The 24,861-nt window shown below is 38.8% G+C and overlaps 1 protein-coding gene across 5 annotated transcripts in view; it reads left to right on the top strand.

Moving 5' to 3' along the window:
- The window catches only part of p120ctn (adherens junction protein p120), a 914,089-nt gene that overhangs the window by 413,413 nt on the left and 475,815 nt on the right, over positions 1-24,861 (top strand). For all 5 annotated transcript variants that reach the window (XM_067140690.2, XM_067140688.2, XM_067140689.2 and 2 more), the window contains exons 9-10: positions 7,276-7,429; positions 10,090-10,229. In XM_067140690.2, coding sequence (XP_066996791.2) covers positions 7,276-7,429; positions 10,090-10,229 — 294 coding nt within the window. The remainder of the gene's footprint in view (positions 1-7,275; positions 7,430-10,089; positions 10,230-24,861) is intronic.

Below are 24,861 nucleotides of genomic sequence, written 5' to 3'. Positions count from 1 at the left end.
AAATTGTATGAGAGCTGCACATTTGATCAACATTGTGTCTCAGATGAAGAATACACACACAGTATCTCCTGCCTGTCGTAGGTGGTGACTAAAAGGGCCCCCAGAGGCTCTCAACGTGGGAGCGTGGGTTGGTGACCACGGGGCCCTTAGTTGAGTCTTGGCATTGCTTCCACTTACTCGTGCCATGCTCCTCACTTCTATCCTGTCTGACCTCCGTTAGTCAAGTCTTGTTCTTTTCTGACTCTGACGTTCTTACAGCATTTGAGGCCTAGGGAGTTTTTCATTTTCACGTCCTTCATGGCTACTGTCTTTCTTTGTCCGGTACTTCATTTTTCGAAGTGTCGGTTCCTTTTTATTTACTCCCAGAGGGTGGAGGACACGGATGAAGAATACACTCATGGTGTACCCCGCCTGTCGTAAGAGGTGAATAAAAGGGGCGACCAAGGCATGATGGAATTAGAATCATGAGACTACTTGCGATTAGTACCACCATGTGAGAAACAACATAAGTCGGTGTTACCTAGTAGTAGTACCATTTTGTGAGGAACACCACAGGTCTGGGGATTGCCTGTGATTGGTATCATTGTGTGCATTCTACTGAGGCAGAGCAACGGAGACTGGTGTCTAGCGGGAATAGATGCCGAACGCTGCGCTTGAATGGGTTGGTTCCACTGTTTTCCCGATGGGTCTGCGTTACCTATGAGTAATACCACTATGTGAGGAACACCGCGGGATTGTGCATTGTCCATGATTAGTACCACTATGTGATGAACACCATGGATCTGCGCTGCATGTGGGTGATGCCATAATGTGTGATACACCGTGGGTTTACATTGCCTATGATTTAGTACCACTATACGAGGAACACCACGGATCCAGCCGACGCCCGTGATTACTATCTCTGAGGAACACCATGGGTCTATGTTGCTTCTGAGTAGTACCCTTATAAGCTACAAATTTCATTTTTGTTCCATAGTGAAATGCAATTATAAGAAATGAATTGACAAGGGCGTCCACCTTTTCAGTACAATATATCAAGTAAATAATATTACATCAGTCTTGGGACTATTTTTGGCCACTTAGTGGCCATCTTCAGGCAAATAAAATTAAACAGTTTGTGATAACTAAAACATATGTATACCAGACAAAGACACTGTTGCAGGAATATTTATAACATTAAAATACATATAAAAACAAAAATTATCTTTATGATCTTCTTGTCATAATATGATGTCTTTAAGTTGACTTAGGACCTCAGGCAAAGATGTAAATGTCTGATGTAGAACAAGCACTTGGAGGAAGCAGGCAAGTCATGTGAACATGGGCCTAGTTTCAGCCACTTAGTAAACATGGCTCAGTGCTTTTTCTACATCAGACATTAGAGATTTACTTCTTTGCCTGAGATCCTAAGTCAACTTAAAGACATCATATTATGATAAGATCATAACCATCATTTTTGTCATTATATGTATTTTAATGTTATAATTATTCCTGCAACATTGTCTAGTGTACATAAGTTTTAGTTATCAGATGAAAAAAACCTACAACCTCTTTTCCAGTCATTGACCGGGTCAGGGATGTAATGAATGAAGCATATATAGGCTGTTAGTACGATGGGGTCGCCACTCCCAAAGTGATATATTAACGACTGATAGATGCTATGAAATGAGAATGGAGAGTGTTGCTGGAATGAAAGATGACAGGGAAAACCGGAGTACCCGGAGAAAAACCTGTCTCGCCTCCGCTTTTTCCAGCACAAATCTCACATGGAGTGACTGGGATTTGAACCACGGTATCCAGCGGTGAGAGGCCGACGCACTGCCATCTGAGCCACGGAGGCTCTTAGTTATCAGATAATCTGTTTAATTTTATTTGGCTGAGGATGGGTACTAAGTGGCTGAAACTAGTCCCAGGACTGATGTAATATTATTTACTTGATATATTGTATTGAAAAAGGTGGATCCTCTTGTCAATTTATTTCTTATAGTACCCTTATGTGAGAAACCTCGTGGGTTTGCGTTGTTCATGTGTAGTACCCTTATGTGAGGAACACCATGGGTCTTTGTTGTGTGTGGCATATCGTGTGTCTACATTATCTGTAATTAGTACCGCCATACAAGGAACACCATGATTCTTCGTTACCTGTGATTAACTCTACTATAGAAGAAACATCATGGTTCTGCTTTACCAATGATTAGTACTATTTTGAGAGGGTGGTGACCTGGATTTTGGACCCGTTTGGACAACAAGGATAATCCCTGAAAATAAGGCATTGTGAATCGGATCCACTGATCGATTTGGATTCATCGTTCATTTTGGATTTTTTTTTTTGCTAGTGGCTTTATGTCGCAACAACACAGATAGGTCTTATGACGACAATGGGATAGGAAAGTGCTAGGAGTCGGAAGGAAGCGACCGTGGTCTTAATTAAGGTACAGCCCCAGCATTTGCCTGTTGTGAAAATGGAAAACCATGGAAAACCATCTTCAGGGCTGCTGACATTGGAATTCGAACGCACTATCTCCTGGATGCAAGTTTACAGCTTTGTGCCCCTAACCGCACGGCTAACTCGCTCGGTCATTTTGGATTCTAGTCAGTAGATACATTTTGAAGTTTTAATTATAATTTCATTTCATGGCACCTCGTATTGTTAGGGACCGATGACCTAGCTGTTAAGGCCCATTTAAATAATAATAATAATAATAATAATAATAATCATCATCATCATCAACACCACCATTGTGTCTGCCCAAACTTTCGTATTAATAAGAAATTAAAATGAAGGTCCACCTATTTGTGCAATATAAACTTAATCACGATCTGTATTCATAATGATTTAATCAAGAATCATGTTTGGTTTCTCATCATCAATATCGGGTCCATCATGCATTGTAGAAAGGAAGGTTGGATTTGTTCTTTTTGGGCTCAAGACTGACAAGTGTCAGGTCATCCTGAAATCCAAGCAGTGATGATCTCTTGGATTGCTGCTTATCTGGCAAAAATTCTCGTGGAATCTCTCTCTTGTTTTTCGTTAGGGTTCCAATTGTAGTCAGGGTTTTTTTTTCTAATAAGTTATTTTTTTCAAATGGAATACTAGTGTAATAGTCAATCGTGATGTTCCTATTGGTGATCTCTAGTGGAAGAATGTCTCTTAACAGTTTCAGCTGGAGCATTGAATACAACATAGGGGCAATTGCTTTTCTGTTTACCACAGTACACCACAAGGTTACACGTAAGAAATGTCTTCGAACAGCATGGGGCGTACAGTTGTAAACCGCAACTAGTGGGTCTATTCAGCATATACTGAACAAGCCCACATCGGCATCTGAATGATTGTAAGATCTCATCTATGACTGCAAATTCACTATACTGTAATTCTTTTTATAGTTTTTGATGAAAGCATCCATAGTTTCACTAATGGTTGCTGGTCTTTTTGTTCCCTGATATTCTTGCTGACTTTGTCTTGGTGAATGCAAGAGGAAAAAGGAACTTATTGTAGCTGAATGCTGCACGTAATAATTTAACTCCACTTCCATCTTGGGCCCACAGCTCAAGAACATTAGTGTGGTGAGCTTTTTTGCCACGTAATACTTCTGTCCTGGTTGTATCCTAGCAGTATTTCTCTTGAGTATCGCACATCCTTTCTCTTAGTTGCGATGCACTTGTTTGTGCATAACACAATATTATCATTATTATGTACATCTATGAACTTCAGGAAAGCAGACATTTCACACACCACATTATTTGCACAAGCTCTGCTAGCTTGCAACACTTTTATGATGTTGTTACTAGCAGTCTTCCAGCTAATTGAAACTGGTGTTTTCTTCCACTTGCTCTGACACTTATCAGCTAGAAAGAAATAATTTGATCTGTCTTTGCTGTTTGTTGTGTCACCGCCACAAGATTACGCACTTTGTTCCGATTTGCTATCTTGCTCATGAGCCTCGACAGTCTCCTCTTCACATGTGTCACCATCACTATCTATGCTGCACTCATTCTGATGTTCTAAATTTGACTGTTCCAAACATATATACAACATATATAGTATTGATTAGATGGGAATATCAGAAAGCTCTGTAATTGTGAGTCTTATATCATCAATACAGAAAAATGAAACTAATCACACATGACATTAGAAATAGCAAGCCGGGCTGAGTGGCTCAGACGGTTAAGGCGCTGGCCTTCTAACCCCAACTTGGCAGGTTCGATCCTGGCTCAGTCCGGTGGTATTTGAAGGTGCTCAAATACGACAGCCCCGTGTCGGTAGATTTACTGGCACGTAAAAGAACTCCTGCGGGAATAAATTCCGGCACCTCGGCGTCTCCGAAGACCTTAAAAAGTAGTTAGTGGGACGTAAATCAAATATTATTATTATTATTATTATTATTATTATTATTATTAATAGAAATAGCATAGTTGGCCGTGCCGTTAAGGGCGTGCGGCTGTGATCTTGCATCTGGGAGATAGTGGGTTTGAATCCCACTGTCGGCAGCCCTAAAGATGATTTACCGTGGTTTCCCATTTTCACACCAGGCAGGCTGTATCTTAATTAAGGCCACGGCCGCTTCCTTCCAACTCCTTGGACTTTCCTATCCCATATCGCCATAAGACCTATCTATTTCACTGCGATGTAAAGGCACTAGCAAAGAATAAAAAAGAAATAACATACGAAAAAATGTAGTATATAGGCCTAGTTTTATCTAAATAATGATTAAAACAGTTATCAGACGTATTTAACACTAAACACTGTTACTATGTTCACACTTAGTAATAAAAGCTAAACATCATGAAAGAAAGGTGAAACAAATATTACATGGCCAGCTGCACATGAACAGAGTGCTACACACAATGTACCTATTGATATGAAGAGTACTAAGAATGACTGGCATGGTGAAGTTTATGGAACTAGGGTCATCTGGGGGATGATCTCTCAGGCTGTATAAACTATGACGAAAACACTTTCCTGCCAATTATAACAACAGATACTATAAAAATGGTCGTGCCGTTGCTCTTTATACTGATGCATGCCTGCTGGAGAATTATGATAGAACACCTTTTTCTGCAACTCTTGACTGAGACAAGCTTGTATTGATTGGTAGTATCCACATTGCAGCTGTATTAGGAATAAATTCTGTGCTTTTGTTCTCTCCTTCACAATTAAGTTTGTGATATTAATCACCACATTTACCATATGTCGCACTCTTCCCCTCAAAAATTTGAGTTTAGAAATCGGGATGCAAGATATATGTGGGTAATTAGGTAATTAAACGTGATTAAAACTAACATACGTTTTAAAGTAATAAAGCATCACTCTTTAATTAATTTTTAGTAAGTTCAGCAACTTGCAATTTAACCTCTGTAGACCCAAGTTTAAAAAAAAAAAATAATAATAATAATCATCCACGTTCTCTCTTCAGGCACAATGATCTAAATAACTTGGATATAGATCCAGAAAAGGCATTGAATTTATAAGACCATTGTGGTAAGATGTTTTACATGTGTGTACCCCAATATTACATTGATTTTCAGTATTTTGTGTTGTATTGTTGACCCAATTGAAGCAGGGAGATCAAAAACCAACTAACTCCAATTTTTGGCGAAATTGAGTTATGGGTAGGATGGGACTTCTTAGTGTATTCCGCTTCAATGGAAGGTAGGAACGCCGTAATTCTGTCGTTCATGTGCATACAGGAGGTGCTTTTAAAATCCATGGGAAGCAAAACGCCTCTTATTCCATGGAATTAGAGAGTTTTTGCATTCCATGCTTTATTTACAGGTAGATGGATATGATCTTGTACAGGTTCAACAAACTATGATATATGACTACCCTCAACATTTCTCTAAAATATTCAAGGGAAACCAAAGTACTAAAGAAACTAAGCATAGTCCAACCGAGAAATTCCTCATATCAGAAAGTAAGGTGATACGATATTCAGCATCTCACAAAAATGAAATCCATCTGAGTAAAACTATGAAAGGTACAATATGGAGTTGATTTAACATCCAGAGACCCAATACAACTGCATCTTTTCCCACTCAACAAAAATACAACTCACCCTTGCAAAATTTATTGAAGTTCCTTTCTGAGGAAAGTAGGATGTATTACAAAACACTGTTTGCTGCCAGTAATAAAGCTGTTTCACAGACTGAACAAGAGAGTGAAAGTGAAACAGAATACCTGTAATGAAAGTCTTAAGCTTATTTGTCATTTTATTTATGTATTTTAGTATGATTGAGATTCAAGTATTTAATAGATTTCAGGCTCACGCTGTACCTTTGAAATTTAAAAATATAACAGTGCTAATTTTTATAATAAACTTTCATAATCTATCGTCTCATATGGTAGTTATGACATACTGTTACGTTTTGTCACATTTTTTATATTTTGATTATTTCATACACTCTGGAGGTCAAAAAACCCCTAACTCCACCACTATTTAATTCTAATTATAGCATTAAATAATATCAACACTTAGGTTATGAAGCATTTAATTGATAAAGAATATACTTTCACTTAATATTAGCACATAAACACATTAGATTTAAAACCAGTGAAAGGAATAATTGGTTTTTTCTCTCTCCTGTAAAATTAGGTTTACTGGAGTTAGTATGTTTTTGATTTCCCTGCTTCAATTATGTACTCTTCAAGCAGGATAGACAGATAAAATTTATTTGAAGGTTACAACAACCAAAATGCATTCAAATATAAACTCACTTCACGGCATCCTGTGTCTGTCTACCATCTTGATGTTACTGAATATTTCCATCAGTCATGGCCTTGCTCTGGTGCAAGGTGCTACTGATGTAGATTTCATGAAGTAAGAGGTTCGCAAGTGCTCCTGTTGTCACATTTATTTAATATGGGCAGCCACTGACCAAATAATTATGAAATGAAGGTGTATGTATGGTCTGAAGGGGACAATATTTACAAATGTGTAAAAGTAGGTAAGTTTCAATTCTTAATCGGAAATACTCCCCTGGCCATTCTGTCTTCAATTTCACTGTAGAGAACAAGAAAAGTTTTAGGCCTCCTACAAGTAATTGCCATATCATACAGTTTTTACATTCTTACCTGGCTTTCATCCAAGCAAGGGGAGACTGTGTGTGAGCATGCTTGCCACATGATGTATTCCTCTCACATTTATGTTTACACCTAACAGCCAATGCCAGATATATGCAGTGATAATTCTCTCCCTTAATTCCACAATACAATTTGGGTGCGTGATATATGCTATGGTTATGGATATGTGAGTAAATGTAGTATTATTGTTCCAGAAATTTATCTTATGGCAGACAAAATGATGAAAATAAAAGAGCCATAAAAAATGCTGGTGGCATTCCTTCACTTATCAGCTTACTACAGAAGTCTTCAGATTCAGAAGTAAAAGAGCTGGTTACTGGAGTACTATGGAATCTTTCATCATGTGAGGTAAGAACCTTCTCATATAAAAACTGAGACAAGCAGTTAGATAAACTATTTTTCTGTTCAATGGTTTGCAGATGAAGGATAATTAGAAGGGAATATACCTACCAAGTATCAAAATAAGTATACATTGCTTAAAAATATCCATAAAAATGTGAAATATGGAGGACAAATTGTTTTCGTATATTTTGGTCACAATAAAATAATGAAACTACTTTGAGTTTGTATTATAATTTTACCTTCCGCAGCCCAGCACTCGCTACATTCAGCGGCGCACTGTACGACTGTCGTTTGTTTGCACGCTCGAGTAGAATGTTGCCGAGAGGCGATGAGGGCTGCCAACCTCTATACTTAGGAACTAATCAGTGGTAGTTACTGTTACTGTTGCTGGTGGTGATTATTGTTTAGGATTCTTGCCGTGAACAAGACCATTGGTCTGGACAGTTAGGATTCTTGCCGTGGACAAGACCATTGGTCTGGACAGTTAGAAGCCGCGAAGCGGCGTTAGGCACCTAGTTTTGTGAGGAAACACAATTGGTCTAGATGGTTAGGATTCTTGCCGTGGACAAGACCATTGGTCTGGACAGTTAGGATTCTTGCCGTGGACAGGACCATTGGTCTGGACAGTTAGGATTCTTGACGTGGACAAGACCATTGGTCTGGACAGGTAGGATTCTTGCCGTGGACACGACCTTTGGTCTGGACAGTTAGGATTCTTGCCGTGGACACGACCATTGGTCTGGACGGTTAGAAGCCGCGAAGCGGTGTTAGGCACCTAGTTTCGTGAGGAAACACGATTGGTCTGGACAGTTAGAATTCTTGCCGTGGACAAGACCATTGGTCTGGACAGTTAGGATTTTTGCCGTGGACAAGACCATTGGTCTGGACAGTTAGAAGCCGCGAAGCGGCCTTAGGCACCTAGTTTTGTGAGGAAACACGATTGGTGTTTTTTCTTTGTGCTTTTATTCAGCCGGGGTTGGTAACACAATGTACCTATCAGCATTGATGGCAATGACGTCTCATTCCATTCACGTTCACCAATGAGAATGCGAGTAGTTACGCTAGCCATGGCCGATGGCGGCTAGTGCTCTTATTAGGTTATAAAAGTAAATATACTTCTGGGGGCGGGATGGTGTGTTCCTAGACATCGCAATGAACACATCTCTCCTCTACAAGGTATTCCAAGTAAGATATGCATTATTTTAGCTTCCTTATAATGTTAAAAACTCTGGGCTGCGGAAGGAAAAATTTTGCCTCATTTTGTATGAAGTAAAAATATTTGACCAGGTGCAAGTGATTTCATTGTTTGTTTACAATCTGCTTTACGTCGCACTGACACGCACAGGTCTTATGGTGAAGATGGGATAGGAAATGGCTAGGAGTGAAAAGGTAGCAGCCATGGCCTTAACTAATTAACTAATTTTCCATATCACAAACCCATTTCAAAAACAAAAGTTTACCATACCTTTCAAAACTCAGAATACTAACTCCAACATCTTTTATAACACACATCCAGTCAATAAGAATAACATGTATTCCAATTCAGGTGTTTGCAAACTCGTGTCAAAACAGCACTTCAATCTACATTGGCCAGACTGGTAGAAATTTTTATATCCGTTACCAGGAACATGTTAATCGATTTTCAGCTATGAAGGAACAATGTCAGATTTCCATCATCAATTCACATCCATTGATAACAATTTGTTAATTCTCCATAGAGAAAATAAGGGTGAATAACTTAACATCTATGAAAGTATTTTCATCCATTGAAATCAAAGGATAAACCATATTTTCAATTTAAATGAGATTACTGAACAAACCAACATTTGTTTCGATATATTAACAATCCTTCACGATAAAACATAGTCACAACTCTTCCAGTCATTTTCATAAAATTTCTTCCTCCCTTGCTGCGATCAACAGCTGACCTGCTAGGCAGTCTGTCGGTTTCATGTTGTTGCTTTTTTTGTTTTTTTTTTGCATGTGTGTATGTTTCTTTTGTTTTCCGTATTGACAACATATTTCATTTTTTTTTTCTTTTCTAATTGTCAGTTTCCGAACTTATCTACAGGACGATACTTTTGATTCATCAAGGCATAGAATAAGTGTTTTTTAATGTAACTTGGTTTGGTTTGTTTTTACATTGCAACATGTTAAAATATGTCAGGATCAATTTTTCCATAATATTACGAATAAAACTGTCTTTTTATCACTCTAATTTATTTCAGGATGACCCAATAAATGTTCTCGCTCTTGCTCTCTCTCTCTCTCTCTCTCTCTCTCTCTGACAGTTGATAAAATGCACGGCCAATGCCTTACGTATGTTGCCAGTACCCTAGTTCTGCGAGACCAGCTATTGCAATACGACTGTGGCACATACGTCCTGTTGTACAACTCACTGAAATCTTGATACTATTATTGTTTATGAAGCACAACATGTGTCAGTTGCAAAAACATGGGGGAGACAAATGATGTTGACTATTTCAGAAGAAACTGTTCATGCACAGGCAAAATATTGGAAGCAAATAATTCCAAAATATACCAGAATGTTGATGGGCCGTCTAACAAGTACATACATTGCAATTAAAGGTTTAAAACAGACTTTATTTATTTTGTCAGTAGTAATCAGGAGTGTTTCTTCCTACATCTCTTCTGTCCAATTGCAGGATCTCAAGCGGTCAATAATCGATGATGGCCTATCTGTTGTTGTAAATCACATCATCATTCCTCATTCTGGCTGGGATTCCACATCTTCTGGAGAAACTTGCTGGTCTACAATCTTCAGAAATGCATCTGGTGTTCTCAGGTGAGTAAAGAACTCTTCCATAATTGACAACCTTGTCCACAAATATCTGATACTCCTGATCACTACTTCAAGAGAGAAGCCTCAGTACTGGTTTTGCAGTTGTAGTTTTATTTTTTTATTTCTCCCAGGTTGTGAGGTCTCAGGGAATGTTGCTTTTAACTACGTGTCCTCTGTATGTTGATCTATAAATAATCAAATTCAGGTAAGTCGTGGTGTTTAATATTTTCCCCGAATATAAATTAGTAGATGCTGGATTGCCCATAAATGGCCATTATGATCTGTTAATGGGAAGAGTTCATAGGCTGATAAGGCATGTCATATGAACAGGCATATGTCATATGAACACGAACTTTATTGAGAATAATATCCTATCTTGAAATTGGGTATTTTAAAGCAGTTCTGGACAGTATATTGATGCCATTATTTCACTTTGTAAATGATACAGAACAGTTGATTGTTTTGGTTGATTCATAAGTCCATGTTGCAAACTTGCAATAATGGGATACAGTGGCGATACAAACTACACACTGGTGTTACTAATTATCATCATGAGTACTATAATAGCCTGGGTTAGTAATGACTTACTGCCAACGCTGGGGCAATTTTTCAATTCCACGACTGAAGAAGTTTTCTTTCTGGGATGGTGTTCAAGAAGTCGGCAAGCCTAGTTTGAAGATAATTTGTCAGTAAAGCAGCTTCCTTGCATATTGTTCGATAAAGAACGCAAGATTATTATTTATAAGCTTCATTTTCCGTATTGATTGGTATCAATTTGTAGACAAGAAAAGTGTTCCACCGATCAATACTTATTTATTGTGAATGAATTATTACACTAGTACCGGTTTCGGCCTGTCATGGCCATCATCAGCTAGTACATAACATTTATAGTCATTAGACAAAATTACAAAGATGTTACGTTAGATCATCCGGATGTCTAATGAAGAATGGAAGTGAAATATATTGCAGTATTGTTATGTTAAAATATTTGTGATTAAAGGTGGTGGTGGTGATGGTTACAATAAACTAAAACCTATTTAGTGTGTATGGATATGAGTACATTAAACACATTGAAACATATAGGCCACAGTATAAAACACATTAAAATATAGTATATATTTTAAAAAGTCTATTAAAATTTGGGTTCATGTTGTGTAGCACTCATTCTTCAATCTTCTTGTGGTGGTTGTGCTAATTTAGTTGTATTAGGTGATCGTCGAGAATGTTCTATGACTGATATACTTTATATTGATGTGTTGGAAGAACTCTTGTAATTAAATTTTTTTTTGAAAATTGAGTATTGTGCAGTTCAACACAGCAAGTCTCCAAATACAACCTCCACAACAACAATAGTAAGTACTCTTTTCATTTTCATACATACACCAGGCATTCCTTCATACGAACACTATACTTACATTAACTTATCTTTACAGATAACAACCACATACGTGCATAGACAAGGTGCCGCCACCAACTGCTCTAAAACCAAACCCTGTCTCGCAGTATATATAAAACTTACTGGAATACTACCCAAGTTTTAATAGACGTTTTTAAAATATCTACTATATTTTAATGTGTTATAATTTTTCAAGTGTTTTATACTGTGGCCTGTATGTTTCAATGTATTTAATGTACTCATATCCATATACACTAAATAGGTCGTAGTTTATTGTAACCATCACCACCACCTTTAATCACAAATATTTTAACATAACAATACTGCAATATATTTTACTTCCATTCTTCATTAGACATCCGGATGATCTAACGTAACATCTTTGTAATTTTGTCTAATGACTATAAATGTTATGTACTAGCTGATGATGGCCATGGCAGGCCGAAACCGGTACTAGTGTAATAATTCATTCACAATAAATAAGTATTGATCGGTGGAATACTTTCCTTGTCTACAAAAAAAAAATAAAAAAAAACCCCGCATAATAAGGGGTTATGAAAGAACCTCCCAGCCATGTTCCTGGATAACTGCTCTTGTCACGTTCGGAGCATGCAGACGTGAATTGTCATGCAGTAGGAACACTTGACATTATGCCGGTTGGTTTTCTTCTATTGTGGCTGCAAGACGTCTCTATGGTTGGCAGTAAATGTCAATAGTGGTTGTTATGTTTCTGGAAAGCAACCCTCAGAACATGATACCCACATTATACCACCAAATGCTTAATACACCTTTTCTCAGATGGACAGTAGCTCCTGAACATGGGTTTGCCTTTTTTTAGGGTTCACCCAGTCCTTTCGTTTCTTGATGTTAACATAAAGGTACTATTTCTCATCACCCATAATAGTCCTGGACAAGAATGTTCAACGCTGTCCATGAGGTAACCGATAAGGATAAAGCCAAGATGCACAAATGATACCCACTTCCCCAATTTATGTACCTTTCACGTGGGGTGCAATTGTTGCATGACTGTTGACTGGTTACAGTTTATTACATTTCCTAATTCTCTGTTTGACTAATGTGGGTCATCATGAATTGAGTCATTAGGTTGGTTTCCATGTAACACCATTGGTCTTCACATCAGTAGTCTTTCAGGTCGAAGTCACCATATCGATAGTCTTTCAGCTCAAAGTTAGAAACAATTAAACCACTTTCATGCATATTCTCCCCGGTTTAATCATTCCTGTTCACTGTGTAAATGGTACGAGCCGTCTCAGCTGCTTTTGCTGCTCTGTTTAGCTCAAACAGAAGAATATGCCACAAATGTTTCTTTTTTGTCACTTAGCATTCGAGCATCAACCATTCTTCTGATGCTTCACTCTATTCAGAGCAGCATAATTCAAAGCATATTGGGAAGTGCAACAATGGAACTAAAAATAACATTTGACTAATGATAAAGAAGCTCGTAGCTATATTGGTGACCCCAGCTTACATCAAATTCCTACAGGCTTAAGCATCGACCCGATAAATGAGCTAATACCGCAAAATTTGAGATCTTGGGAATGAAGCGTGTGCTCAGTAAATGAAAAGGAAGTAATATGTTACTATTCAAAAGGTTGTACCTATTGAGTATTAGCATTGCACCAGCACGTTGAAGGTTTTCGGTGATGCAAGGATGGGAATGGGCTAGGATTGAGAAGAAAGCAGCTGTGGTTGTAATTAAGTTGCAGCCCATACATTTGCCTGCTGTGAAAATGGGAAACTACAGAAAAACCATCTTAAAACTGCCAAGAGTGGCATTTGGACCCACCATCTCCCAAATGCAAGCTCACAGCTAATCGCACAGCCAACTCACTTGATATTTATTGATTGATTGATTGATTGATTGATTGATTGATTGATTGATTGCCCATCGTAAAAATAAATGTTCACAGGAATTAATATATGGCACATTGAAATTACGCTTTCATAGAAGCTGTGAATTTTGTCTTATCTAGTAATTTATTAAAATATTTGATATCCTTAATTTGCTGCTATCAATCAATCAATACTGATTTGCATTTAGGGCAGTTGCCCAGGTGGCAGATTCCCTATCTGTTGTTTTCCTAGCCTTTTCTTAAATGATTTCAATGACATTGGAAATTTATTGAACATCTCCCTTGGTAAGTTATTCCAATCCCTAACTCCCCTTCCTATAAATGAATATTTGCCCCAATTTGCCCTCGTGTATTACAACTTTATCTTCATATTGTGATCTTTCCTACTTTTAAAGACGTCACTCAAACTTATTCGTCTACTAATGTTATTCCACGCCATTTCTCCGCTGACAGCTCGGAACATACCACTCATGATACAAATTCTTATAATTTTGTTAATTACCACCTATTCAATACAATAAAAATGTAGTATAAACTTACATATTTATTAAGATGTTGATATGGTACATGTTTCACTCCTTTTTCGTGAGCATCATCAGCCAATTATTATTTACTTAAGGTTATATAAGATCATGAAACAATTCTTTTGGATTAAGATTATGCTTATAAACCTGATTGACAAATTTTATAATATTTTATAAGTCATATAACAATAAAATTATGTCTTTAAGTTAAAACATATTTGTCTAAAATCTATCTAACATTTTATTGATGAAACTCATCTGGTGAACATCCTTTAAAATTATTTAAAAAATTTAAAAAAATTAAAAAAATTAAAAAACTTTTGAGATCTGGCTAATTGTATTGATTCAATGTCGCTTAACTTGTATGATTGTCGTTAAAACCTTGTTAACCATATTGACAATTTTCTGCAGTTGATAATTGCTATGGACATTCGACTTGTTCTCGTTGTTGCTGGAGTAACATTTATACAAATGTATTGGCACTAATTTTATATTGTCAATAGGAGAATTTTGTTCGTGAACAAACTTGTTGATGAAACACTTTTTAATGTGATATAGAACTTAAAATGTTCTCGTATGTTCCAAAATGGCTCGTTGGTATATTTGTCTTCGTCCTTGAAATAAGCGACCAATGGACCTACTGTGTGTTCATCTATACATATTTCATCCTTAATATCAGTGGAAATGCATGAATTGTTTGAAGTTTCCTGAAAGCATATTGGTTCCTCTTCGATCTTTACATCCAAGCCCATTTTAAATAGCGTGTGAAGGTTTAGACTGTTTTGGGATGTAGATTACGTCCACAGATCTTGCCACACACGGTATAATTCACTTATCTTCAGCTAACTACTGTACATGGATAGAAGTCATAAAGTCATCTGGGACCACCAAGACCAACCATTACACTCAGAGCACAGGACAGAAAAACATGTACCATATCAACATCTTAATAAATATGTAAGTTTATACTACGTTTTTATTGTACTGAATAGGTGGTAATTAACAAAATTATAAGAATTTGTATTACAAGTAGATCTTCAATACAGGGAAAGAAAATGAAATTTATAACCTGCAACATACCACTCAGTCGAGCAGCTCGTCTCTTTTCTCCCAGTTGTTCCCAGCCCAAACTTTGCAACATTTTTGTAACGCTACTCTTTTGTTGGAAATCACCCAGAACAAATCGAGCTGCTTTTCTTTAGATTTTTTCCAGTTCTTGAATCAAGTAATCCTGGTGAGGGTCCCATACACTGGAACCATACTCTAGTTGGGTCTTGTTTTCAAGTGAATCAAATCTGAAATAATGCCAAGAATTTAATATATGATGATCTGAAAGGGTAACTTGTCTTAATTACAAGTAATGAAAATCATTTGAATTGCATTGTATTGAATAGGTGTTAAAATAATAAACATTTTCTTTATATATTAACTTGTCATTGTCGGGCGATCACTTGTAAACAAGTATGATGGTCTTCCTATGCAACATGCTTCTAGGTTAAATCTTCAGAGAACTGAAAAACCAATCCTTGAACTGCCTATTCTTGTACAGTTTGGGCAGGTTTTCCGAGTTGGAGGAGATCCATTTATTAGAACACCTTGCTGGAACTTCCTTCTAGCTCGTCTTCAGATTGACAGCAAATGTTTTTGAATTTTCAGCCCTGCTATAGATGGCTTTCCTCCAAGCAGTGGGATCATGAGGAAGATCTTCCCAGTTGTTCAGGGGAATGTTACAGATTTTGATGTTTTATTTAATTACTTTTTTTGCCATCACTTATTTCTGAGTACTGTATTTGTTTTGCAATACATCGATTGGTATTTAAATCACATGGCCATTTTACCACATCTGATGCTAAATGATCATGGACACTATACTAATAGGGTTAGCTTCTTCCAGAACATTGACATTTCTTCGCTTACCTTGCCAGGTTATTTTGAGCATACTCTGTAGCCGTCCTTGATGGTATTTTTCAAGGCATTTGATTTGTCTTCTACATGTGGTTCATGTTTTGCTACCATATAGGAGTATAAAGCTCAACCATTATACACTAAAATATTAGTGCTTTTAGAAAGGTTTATATTATCAAATGTCATACTGCACATATACCAAATGACAGTAGCAAAGGGGTAATAACACTTAGGTTTAAGAAGGGGGGGCATGAAGAAATGTGGTAATTATCGTGGAATCACACTCGCGTCTCGGGCAGCAAAATTATTTGAAATGGTACTAGAAAAGAAAATGAGAAGAAAGGTGCATGACAGTTACAAGAACAAAAATATAGCTTTCAGAATGGTGGGTCAGCAATAGACCCCATTTTTGGTATGAGGCAGTTATTGGTAAAACATTGGAATTATGGAGGACATATGGTGATGACATTATGATTTAGAAAAGGTTTACAATAATGTGCCCAGAGCAAAAGTATGGGAAGTAATGTAATGAAAGGATTTGGTGAACAAATGATAGAACATGGTGCAATTTATGTACAAAAATTGTTGCCATAGTGTCCAGACACCTGTGGGGAGAACAGAGAGGTTTTACAATGAAACTGGACTATGACAAGGAAGTGTGCTGTCACCACTGGTATTCATAATGGTTGTGGACAAAATTGTGAAGGAGGAGACAGAGGTCAAATACGGGGACAGGGAGTTGAAGGTAAATTATGTTTGCAGAAGACATTACAGTGTTGGGAGCAAAGAGAGATGATGTATTAGGGCAACTCAACTTATTGATTGAGATTATTGAAAATTATAGAATGGCAATCAGCATGGAAAAGAATAAATCAGGTGTTGACTAGATGAAAGGAAAGGAAAGGAAAGGAATGATAAAAATGAAGGGACAGAACCTTAAAATTGTGGAGAGGTTCAAGTACTTGGCAAGTGAACTGATGCAGGAGTGGACGTGGTGATCAGTAAAAGGATTTAACAGGGAAATGCATTATACCAGAGTGTGAGAAACCTGATGTCGAACCCCCTGTGGGTGGGGTACACAGTGGAAGAATACACTCATGTTGTAAGAGGCAACTGAAAGGGGCGACCTAGGTGTGGAAATCGATTGTGGTTTGGTACTCTGAATTGCACCACCTGTGGAAGGCAGGGGCTGAATTCCCTATCTGTTGTAGAAGGCAACTGAAAGGATCATATGGTCATCGGTCCCCTCTTTATTTTCTATTTTTTCTTGAGGATTGATTGTAGACTGATTCAAAATTTGATGTGCGTGCTGCTTGGGTAGGGGCCTCTTCTCTGTGTGACTGCCATCGAAAGCCCAGATGGTATCCCCAACCTGTCAGTTGGGTGCACTGTGTACTCGGCAATAGTATCCACCTGACAACGCAGGTCCCTGCACAGCCGAATGCCAGAAGAGCACGTTATTGTTATTTTTTATTTTTTAATCTATAATTATCCTCTGGATTACGCTATAAAGGATGGATATGAGGAAGGGAGCCCTGGTGCTCATTGCCTTTGTCGGTCCTTATTAGGCATCATCCTGCATCGGACCCCAGGCAATACCTGCTACGACCAGGTGGGTATTGCCTTGACTGCTAGGTTTGGCTACAGAGGCCCCTGATCAGAGTAAATGGCATTTGGGGAGGAAGATTTTGAACATGGCTTCAAAATGAGTGAAACCTGCCCACGGTGGTCCCCCACCCAAATCTTTAACTTTTGTTTCCCTAAGGGGGTCAACCCCGTGGGAACAAGCACATTGTGAAAGTATGGGATCCACCTTCCGTGAGTTCCTGGTTGCTACCAGAACCCGTGGGTATGATTTCAAGCTGGTTAAATCCATCCTTTCTAGTAGACATAGTGAAGGTGTCTACAGAAAACTTGAGGACCTCAAGAAAATCCGCAACGGTAGTTTCCTTTTAAAGACTTGCACTGCCATTCTAGCTGGTCAGTTGCTTAAGTGCGACCACTTTAGCGAAATCCCCGTTAAAGCGGGATAGCACAAATCCTTGAATTTGGTTTGCAGAGTCATGTTCCACTGGAACTTCATTTTAAATATTCACGAGTTAATGGAAGACGTGACCCGTGGCATTGTACACTTCCAGTGCATTACACGCCAAGTCAGCAAGGAAGACGTTACCACCGGTGCCTTCATTTTCTCTTTAAAATTCTCAATGTTAGCAGGAAAATTCAAGATAACAACTTATCGTTGAATTGTGAGGCTGTACATCTCACCTCTAATGCAATGCTATCAATGCCAAAGGTTAGGACACATGGTATCTTGTTATTCAAATTCGTCTTGAGCCCCCTCTATGGTATCCAAGAATTGACATCAGTGTGGGGGCTTTTGCGCACGTTGATCCTGAGGTCTGTGCCACCTCAGTGTTACCCATGGTGGATTGGCCTTGGAGTACAAGGTGTCCTCCGGGTTGCCTGAGGGGTGCCTGTGCTCTTTTTCCTTCATTTCTGCTTCTCCCTTTTTTTATTATAACTACCTTCATTTTAAATTTCTCAGACTGTCTAGTCAGCCTTTCTTGCCTCGGGTAGAATGTTTGTTTTCTGAATGAAGGAATGAATGAATGAAAGAGAGAAATATTGTTTTTTCATTCTACCAGAATTACAAGTTTCTGGCCCTGGTGAGGTGTTGCTTGGCTACTGGGAGACTAGTCGCTAGCGGTGCACCACCAGATGCTGAGCAACTTCTGGAGTATGCAGCCTCACCTCGTCATGCAGGGTTCTGCCAAAGTTTGACTATTCATTTCCCGAGCTACTCGTGGGAACAAAATGGACCCCTCTTCTTTACCTCCTTCTTCTAATTGTGGCACCTTTAAAAGGCGTCCACAAACCTTAAGAAAAGAAAGCAGCATACTCCAGTGCCTATTGATTACATCTACCTCGATTCCTAGTAGCCTTCAGGGTCGATTAAATGAGTTTCCTTGATGACAGTCCTTTTCTAATAAGCAATGCCATAGACAAAATATTTGCTGGCGAAGTCGAGATGTGGAAGCTGTGTGGCGGATCCGTACTTGATAAGACATCGACAGCAGAACAGTCCAGATGGCAACTCAGGCCAAAATATTCAGAAAGGTATCAATGTCAAGAAGCACCAAACCCTAAACTCTTGCAAGGGAGTTACCTTCCTCAGGGATTTGCTGAAGGCTTCCGATGATATGATTCGAAACCTAGCATGTCAGGGTGTGATCGCTGTGAAGAGTTTAAACTGGCATCTGTTATAAGCTGCTAAATACAGGTGCTTTCATGTTGACCCGCGACACTGAGACCACGCCTGAAAGTATAAAGGTTGCTATATACCAACTGACTGTTCAGCCATACATTCCAGTTCCAATAAGGTGTTACAACTGCCAGAAGTTTGGCCACATCTCATTGTGAGTTAAAGTTTCAGCAACCTGCAGAATGTGTGGGAAAAGCGAGCGTGCTGATGTTGACTGCACACTACCACCTGTGAGAGTCAACTGCCTAGGTGTACATGCTCCAATCTCCAAGGAGTGTTCCTCATTCAAGCAGGAGAAGATGATCCAGGTGATCAAAACTCTGGATAAGCTGTCTTGTCCAGACGCCTGAAGAAAGTTTAAATCAATGGCTCCTGGGGAGTTCTCTGTCTCCTTTGCTGAAAGGGGTGGCCCAAGTACAGATCACACCAGAGAGCTTTGTACCAGTAACTGGTACAGCTAAAGCATTGAAAGTTCAGAGTAGCCAGCAACATGTCATAGTAATCGAAGGAACTGGAGAACCCAGGAAGGTATCCATACCTCTTGGGAAGCTACAAAGTATGTCACTGCTGACATTGCCTGAGAAGGGCTTTTCCTGACAACATTCAGCTGAGAAATCCTTCCCAACCGGGCGAGTTGGCCTTGTGGTTAGAGGCACATGGCTGTGAGCTTGCATCCGGGAGATAGTGGATTTGAATCCCACTGTCGGCAGCCCTGAAGATGGTTTTCCATGGTTTCACATTTTCACACCAGGCAAATGCTGGGGCTGTACCTTCATTAAGGCCACGGCCGCTTCCTACCAATCCTAGGCCTTTCCTATCCCATTGTAGCCATAAGACCTATCTGTGTCAGTGCGAAGTAAAGCAACTAGCAAAAAAAAAAAAAAAAAAAAAATCCTCCCCCAGCATGGGGGAGAAACACATCCCCCAACTATGGCTGGAAAACCTTCCAGCCCTGTTACCAATGCCCAGAACAACAAGGGGGAGAAGGGAGAGACCCAGCTCTCCCCTAAAAATTCAGAAAAGAAGCCTTCTCCAAACCAGTCGGTGGTCACTGCATCCCCAAGGTAATCCAGCTACCCACCGCCTGATCTCAAAATATTAGGGAAATGGTGAGCAAGGGCAAGAGGCCCTGATGCCCTCTTTTTTGATCCCATTCTGGAGGAGAACCTAGTTCTCCCAGGAATAAGGCCCCACCAATCACAAGGCTCCCATCCATGGAGTGTTCAACTGCCGTACTTCTCTCATCTGAGGAGAAACTGGAGGTTGAACTACTTATCACTCATGGATGGTGATGGTGATCATGACTGTGGAGAATGGCATATAAGTGTACGAATTGCCCTAATTTTGTTGCACCACTCATCAACACAATTGGCACTATTGCAATTGAAATACAATGGTTATGCATGCCACCTAGCTGAGTTACTTCAGTTGATATCTGTCAATGCAGTCACCATAGTCTGTCTACAGGAATTTCGTCTGAGGCCTAAACATGACATGACTATGAGACGATTTAGTCTCTATTCCAAGGACCGAATAGCTTTGGATAGCTTAGCGAATGGGTTTGTCTTTACCCTATGCTTCTCCGACATCTTTAAAGAAAATATGCCGCTAGTAACTCAGTTTGTGCCCCGTTGAATGTAATGACAGCAGTGTGCAACATGTACTTTCCATCGAAATACAATCCTAACTTGCATTAACTCAAAGACTGATTGTTCAGTTATGTTCTGCCTTCCTCCTATTTGGAAACATGTACACCCTTAACACCCTCCGGGGTTCTCCATCTTCCTGCGCCGGGAGGAGACTTAAAATTCAAATGAAGAAACGGTTCCACCTATTTAATACACATTTATTACAGTAACTGAGTTAAAACACCATGCTACTAGTTTAGACTTTTCTTGGAAGTCATCATCAGCTATACATCTTAAAAATTGACATGACAATGACATAATTATATACAATGAAGAACATTAAAATCTGATGTTGTTTTAAAATTTAAACAAAAATACATATTCTTGGTTTTTAATTTATGATTATAAAATACATAGTTACTGACAAACATGCATACCTTGTCATTATAGACCGTTACGCCTTTCGGCGTTCAGTCTGCAAGCTTCTGTGAGTTTACTAAATGTCGCCACAATCCTCTGTTTGCAGCTGGTGCTGTGGCCTCATTTAGTTCTATACTTCTTATCTTTAAATCGTTAGAAACCGAGTCTAACCATCATCGTCTTGGTCTCCCTGTACTTCTCTTACCCTCCATAACAGAGTCCATTATTCGCCTAGGTAACATATGCTCCTCAGTTTGCCTCATGTGACTCACCACCGAAGCCGGTTTATGCGTACAGCTTCATCCATCGAGTTGAGAAGGTGCTAGCATTAGGGCGTAGGAAAATAGGAACATACCCAGAGAAGAAGCTAGGTGGACCAAGGTTAGGGAGCGTTCCATCTGTAAATTCATCTGTCTTTTATTCACTGGTAACATATTTACAACATTATAACTGAAGCACTCTTTCAAAAGTAAACCAATAAACTACTATTGGGCTCGTACATACAAGAGAAAACAAAAGATCTATTACCCCCAGGAAATATAAAGAAAAACCAGTAGTACTAGAATGTAATATTAAACATTAACATTAAAGAAAAAGAAACTGCCTTCAACTGGCCATAGGCCCCTGGGCTACGAACCCCGCACATCCACACAGCACAGCACACACAGAAGTACAACTCAAACCCAATTACACACCCATTCGCGGCCACAAGCATTAACCTTTCACTCAATATACACATGTAACATTCACTCACGACTTACGCTCCAATGTTAGCAGCCCAGAAGCATTGGGTTCGAAAGGAACCTCCCAAGTAGATGCTCTAGCGAGCGACAAAATTATAATGAGACCCAAACGCTGGATACAACCAGCCACCAAGACTACGATTGAGAAGGGAAGGGGAAGGGACAGGAGGAGGAACAACCAATGTAGAAACAATACACTCAACTCATAGCGCAGGCACACTTCAAGTGTCTGTAAGAGTCTTTTGAGTCTGAGAGCGTAATACAAGTTTCTCGTAACACACTTTCTAAAATACATGAAAATATCTGTGATAGAGTTCATTCCTAACGTAGCCTTTATCTCGTCATTCCGAGTACCCTCCTATCATTGTTCCCACCTGCTTGTACCAGGAATCTTTCTCGCTACTTTCATGTCCGTTATTTCTAACTTATGAAAGCAAAGTTGGTCTGAAAACGGACCGATCTAAAGATAGTTTCGTTCGGGAGCTGACTTCCTTCTTACAGAACACCGTTAATCACAAGTGCGAGCACACTGCATGAGCTAAGTCTATTAAGAATGTTTTTAAAAAATCTATGTTAGAAGATACCACATGTATTTTGTTATATGAAAGCAGAATCGTCTAGGAATGCGTTATATGATAGCTTATCATATACTGTGAAGCTATCTGTGTTCTTGACGGTGCCCAGTACTTAATTATCTGCTAGGGAACTTCTTACTGCGTTACATTAAAGTACACGAGTCCAATCCTAGTTTATTTTCAGTGCAGACCACAATAAACCAAGAAAGGGATATGTAAGTAAAATAAAAAGGCGATTATTTACATGTGCAAGCTGTGGGTTAGCTAAGTAAGCGATATGAGACTCGCCCCCAGCATGTATATCCTTACGGAAGGGTGGGGGAATGGAGAGTGGGTGACCTAGATGTGTTGTGATGGAAAAGGTCTCTGTTTTTATTTGATTTTTCCTGTCTTAAAACAGTATGATGTAATGAAATGAGATATTAGATCTCTCGGATATCTCATTGAGATTAAAAATGAGATTGTGGTATTGCTTCAAATTTATAAAACAATTTTTGATTATATTTATTTAAAGTACCCTTATCAGCTGTTTTAAGAATCATCATATCCTGCTCAGTAGACCAGAACTTGTTATTACACTCCTGCATATGTTGTCCCATCGCCGAAAGTCTATTATATTATACATTTTCGGAATACCTTGTGGTATTCCTAAAATTGGGGGTATATACTTTTCTACAGTTTCAGTTTTGGTTATGTTACAAAGAGATTCCCACCTTCCAATACTTGTACAATTTCTTATAGCTAGTTTATTGTTTACATGACATAATCCAGCTTAATCTGTAACTGTGATAATAAATAGAACATGTTTCATTCCAATTATGGAACACCTTCAGCTAAAAGATTTAACAAAAATTGACAGGACAATTAAAATATATATGGTGATTATGATGAGCTAAAATGTTCATTCATGTTGGGTTAAAATTTCGAACAAGTCAATGTCCAAGTTAATGAATAAAATCAGCATAAGGGGTCTTCGTTTTAGGCTGGAGAAGTATATACTTGTTGAGTCATGAAGATAAACTTAAGAATATAAAAGATTTTCTAACATATGATTGTCTGGGGAACTCTTGAGAACCACCGTAGTGAAGTTGAATCTGAAGTTAGAATGTTGTGATAAATCTGAAACATGAAGAAATTAAGTAAGAAGGGAGATATTTTAAAGGAGAAAACCTTGTAGGAATGTATGTTGGTGAGGTGTACAAGGATATATGAAATTGTTTACCTCACAGTCGAACGTGTTTTTGTTAAATCTTTTAGCTGAAGATGTTCTATAATTGGAACGAAACATGTTCTATTTATTATCACACTTAGAGATTAAACTGGATTATGTCATGTAAACAATAAACTAGCTATAAGAAGTTGTACAAGTGTTGGAAGGTGGGAATCTCCTTGTAACATAACCTTAGTTGTGTTCAGGCAATATGGGGGGAAAAAAAGAGATTTATAAGCCTGTTACAGTTTTGATCGGCCCAAATTCATATCACTAGCTGTCCTTAACGACTCGAACAGTCAGAGCATAGACAACAGTATAACTGATACAGGTTATTATTGCTGCTGCTGAGGGGTCCGCTCCTTCTCTTTCTCAGACTCCTCGACAAAAACTTGTTTCTTGGTGGAACGAAGAAATCGCAGCAGCTATAAAAGAACGACGTCGTGCTCATAAATGCTATCGTAGGCATTCTACAATGGCCAACTTGGTAACGTTTAAAAAATTTTGCGCTAAGGTACGAGTTCCTATTTGACAGAGTGAGAAAGCTTCATGGGACAGGTGTGCATCATTCATGATATCACATACACAATCATCTAAAGGGTGGACTATAAACTTACACACATTTCGGGTATACAAGGACCATCCTCAGCACCGGGAATTTCCATTGCAGGCAGTATCGTCACTGATCCACCCACGATTGCTAACCATCTAGCAAGTCATTTCGCAGTTGTGCCTGGTTCCAGGAATTACCTTCCTGATTTCGTGGCTCTGAAGCGAGAGGCAGAATGTCAACATCTTAGTTTTTCCTCTCAAGCTTCAGAACACTAAACGGTGACCTTTACAGAGTGCAAACTCCGCAGCACCTTGGTGTCTTCTAAGGACATTACTCCCGGACCAGACATTGTCGATAACGAGATTTGAAACACCTCAGCAAGGATAGCCTCTTATATTTTCTTGGGATATTCGACTGAATGTGGGTAGAGGGTGAGTTTCCATCACAGTGGCAAGAGGGAATAGCAATTCCTTTCCTTGAGCCCAGCAATGATCCTAAGTATGCAGGAAATTACTGACCTGTTTGTCTCACTGTCAATGTAA

This window comes from Anabrus simplex, chromosome 2 (assembly GCF_040414725.1).
Source record: "Anabrus simplex isolate iqAnaSimp1 chromosome 2, ASM4041472v1, whole genome shotgun sequence".
Lineage (NCBI taxonomy): Eukaryota > Metazoa > Arthropoda > Insecta > Orthoptera > Tettigoniidae > Anabrus > Anabrus simplex.
Note: the sequence above shows the minus strand (reverse complement) of the source record. Positions and strands in the feature narration are given on the sequence as shown.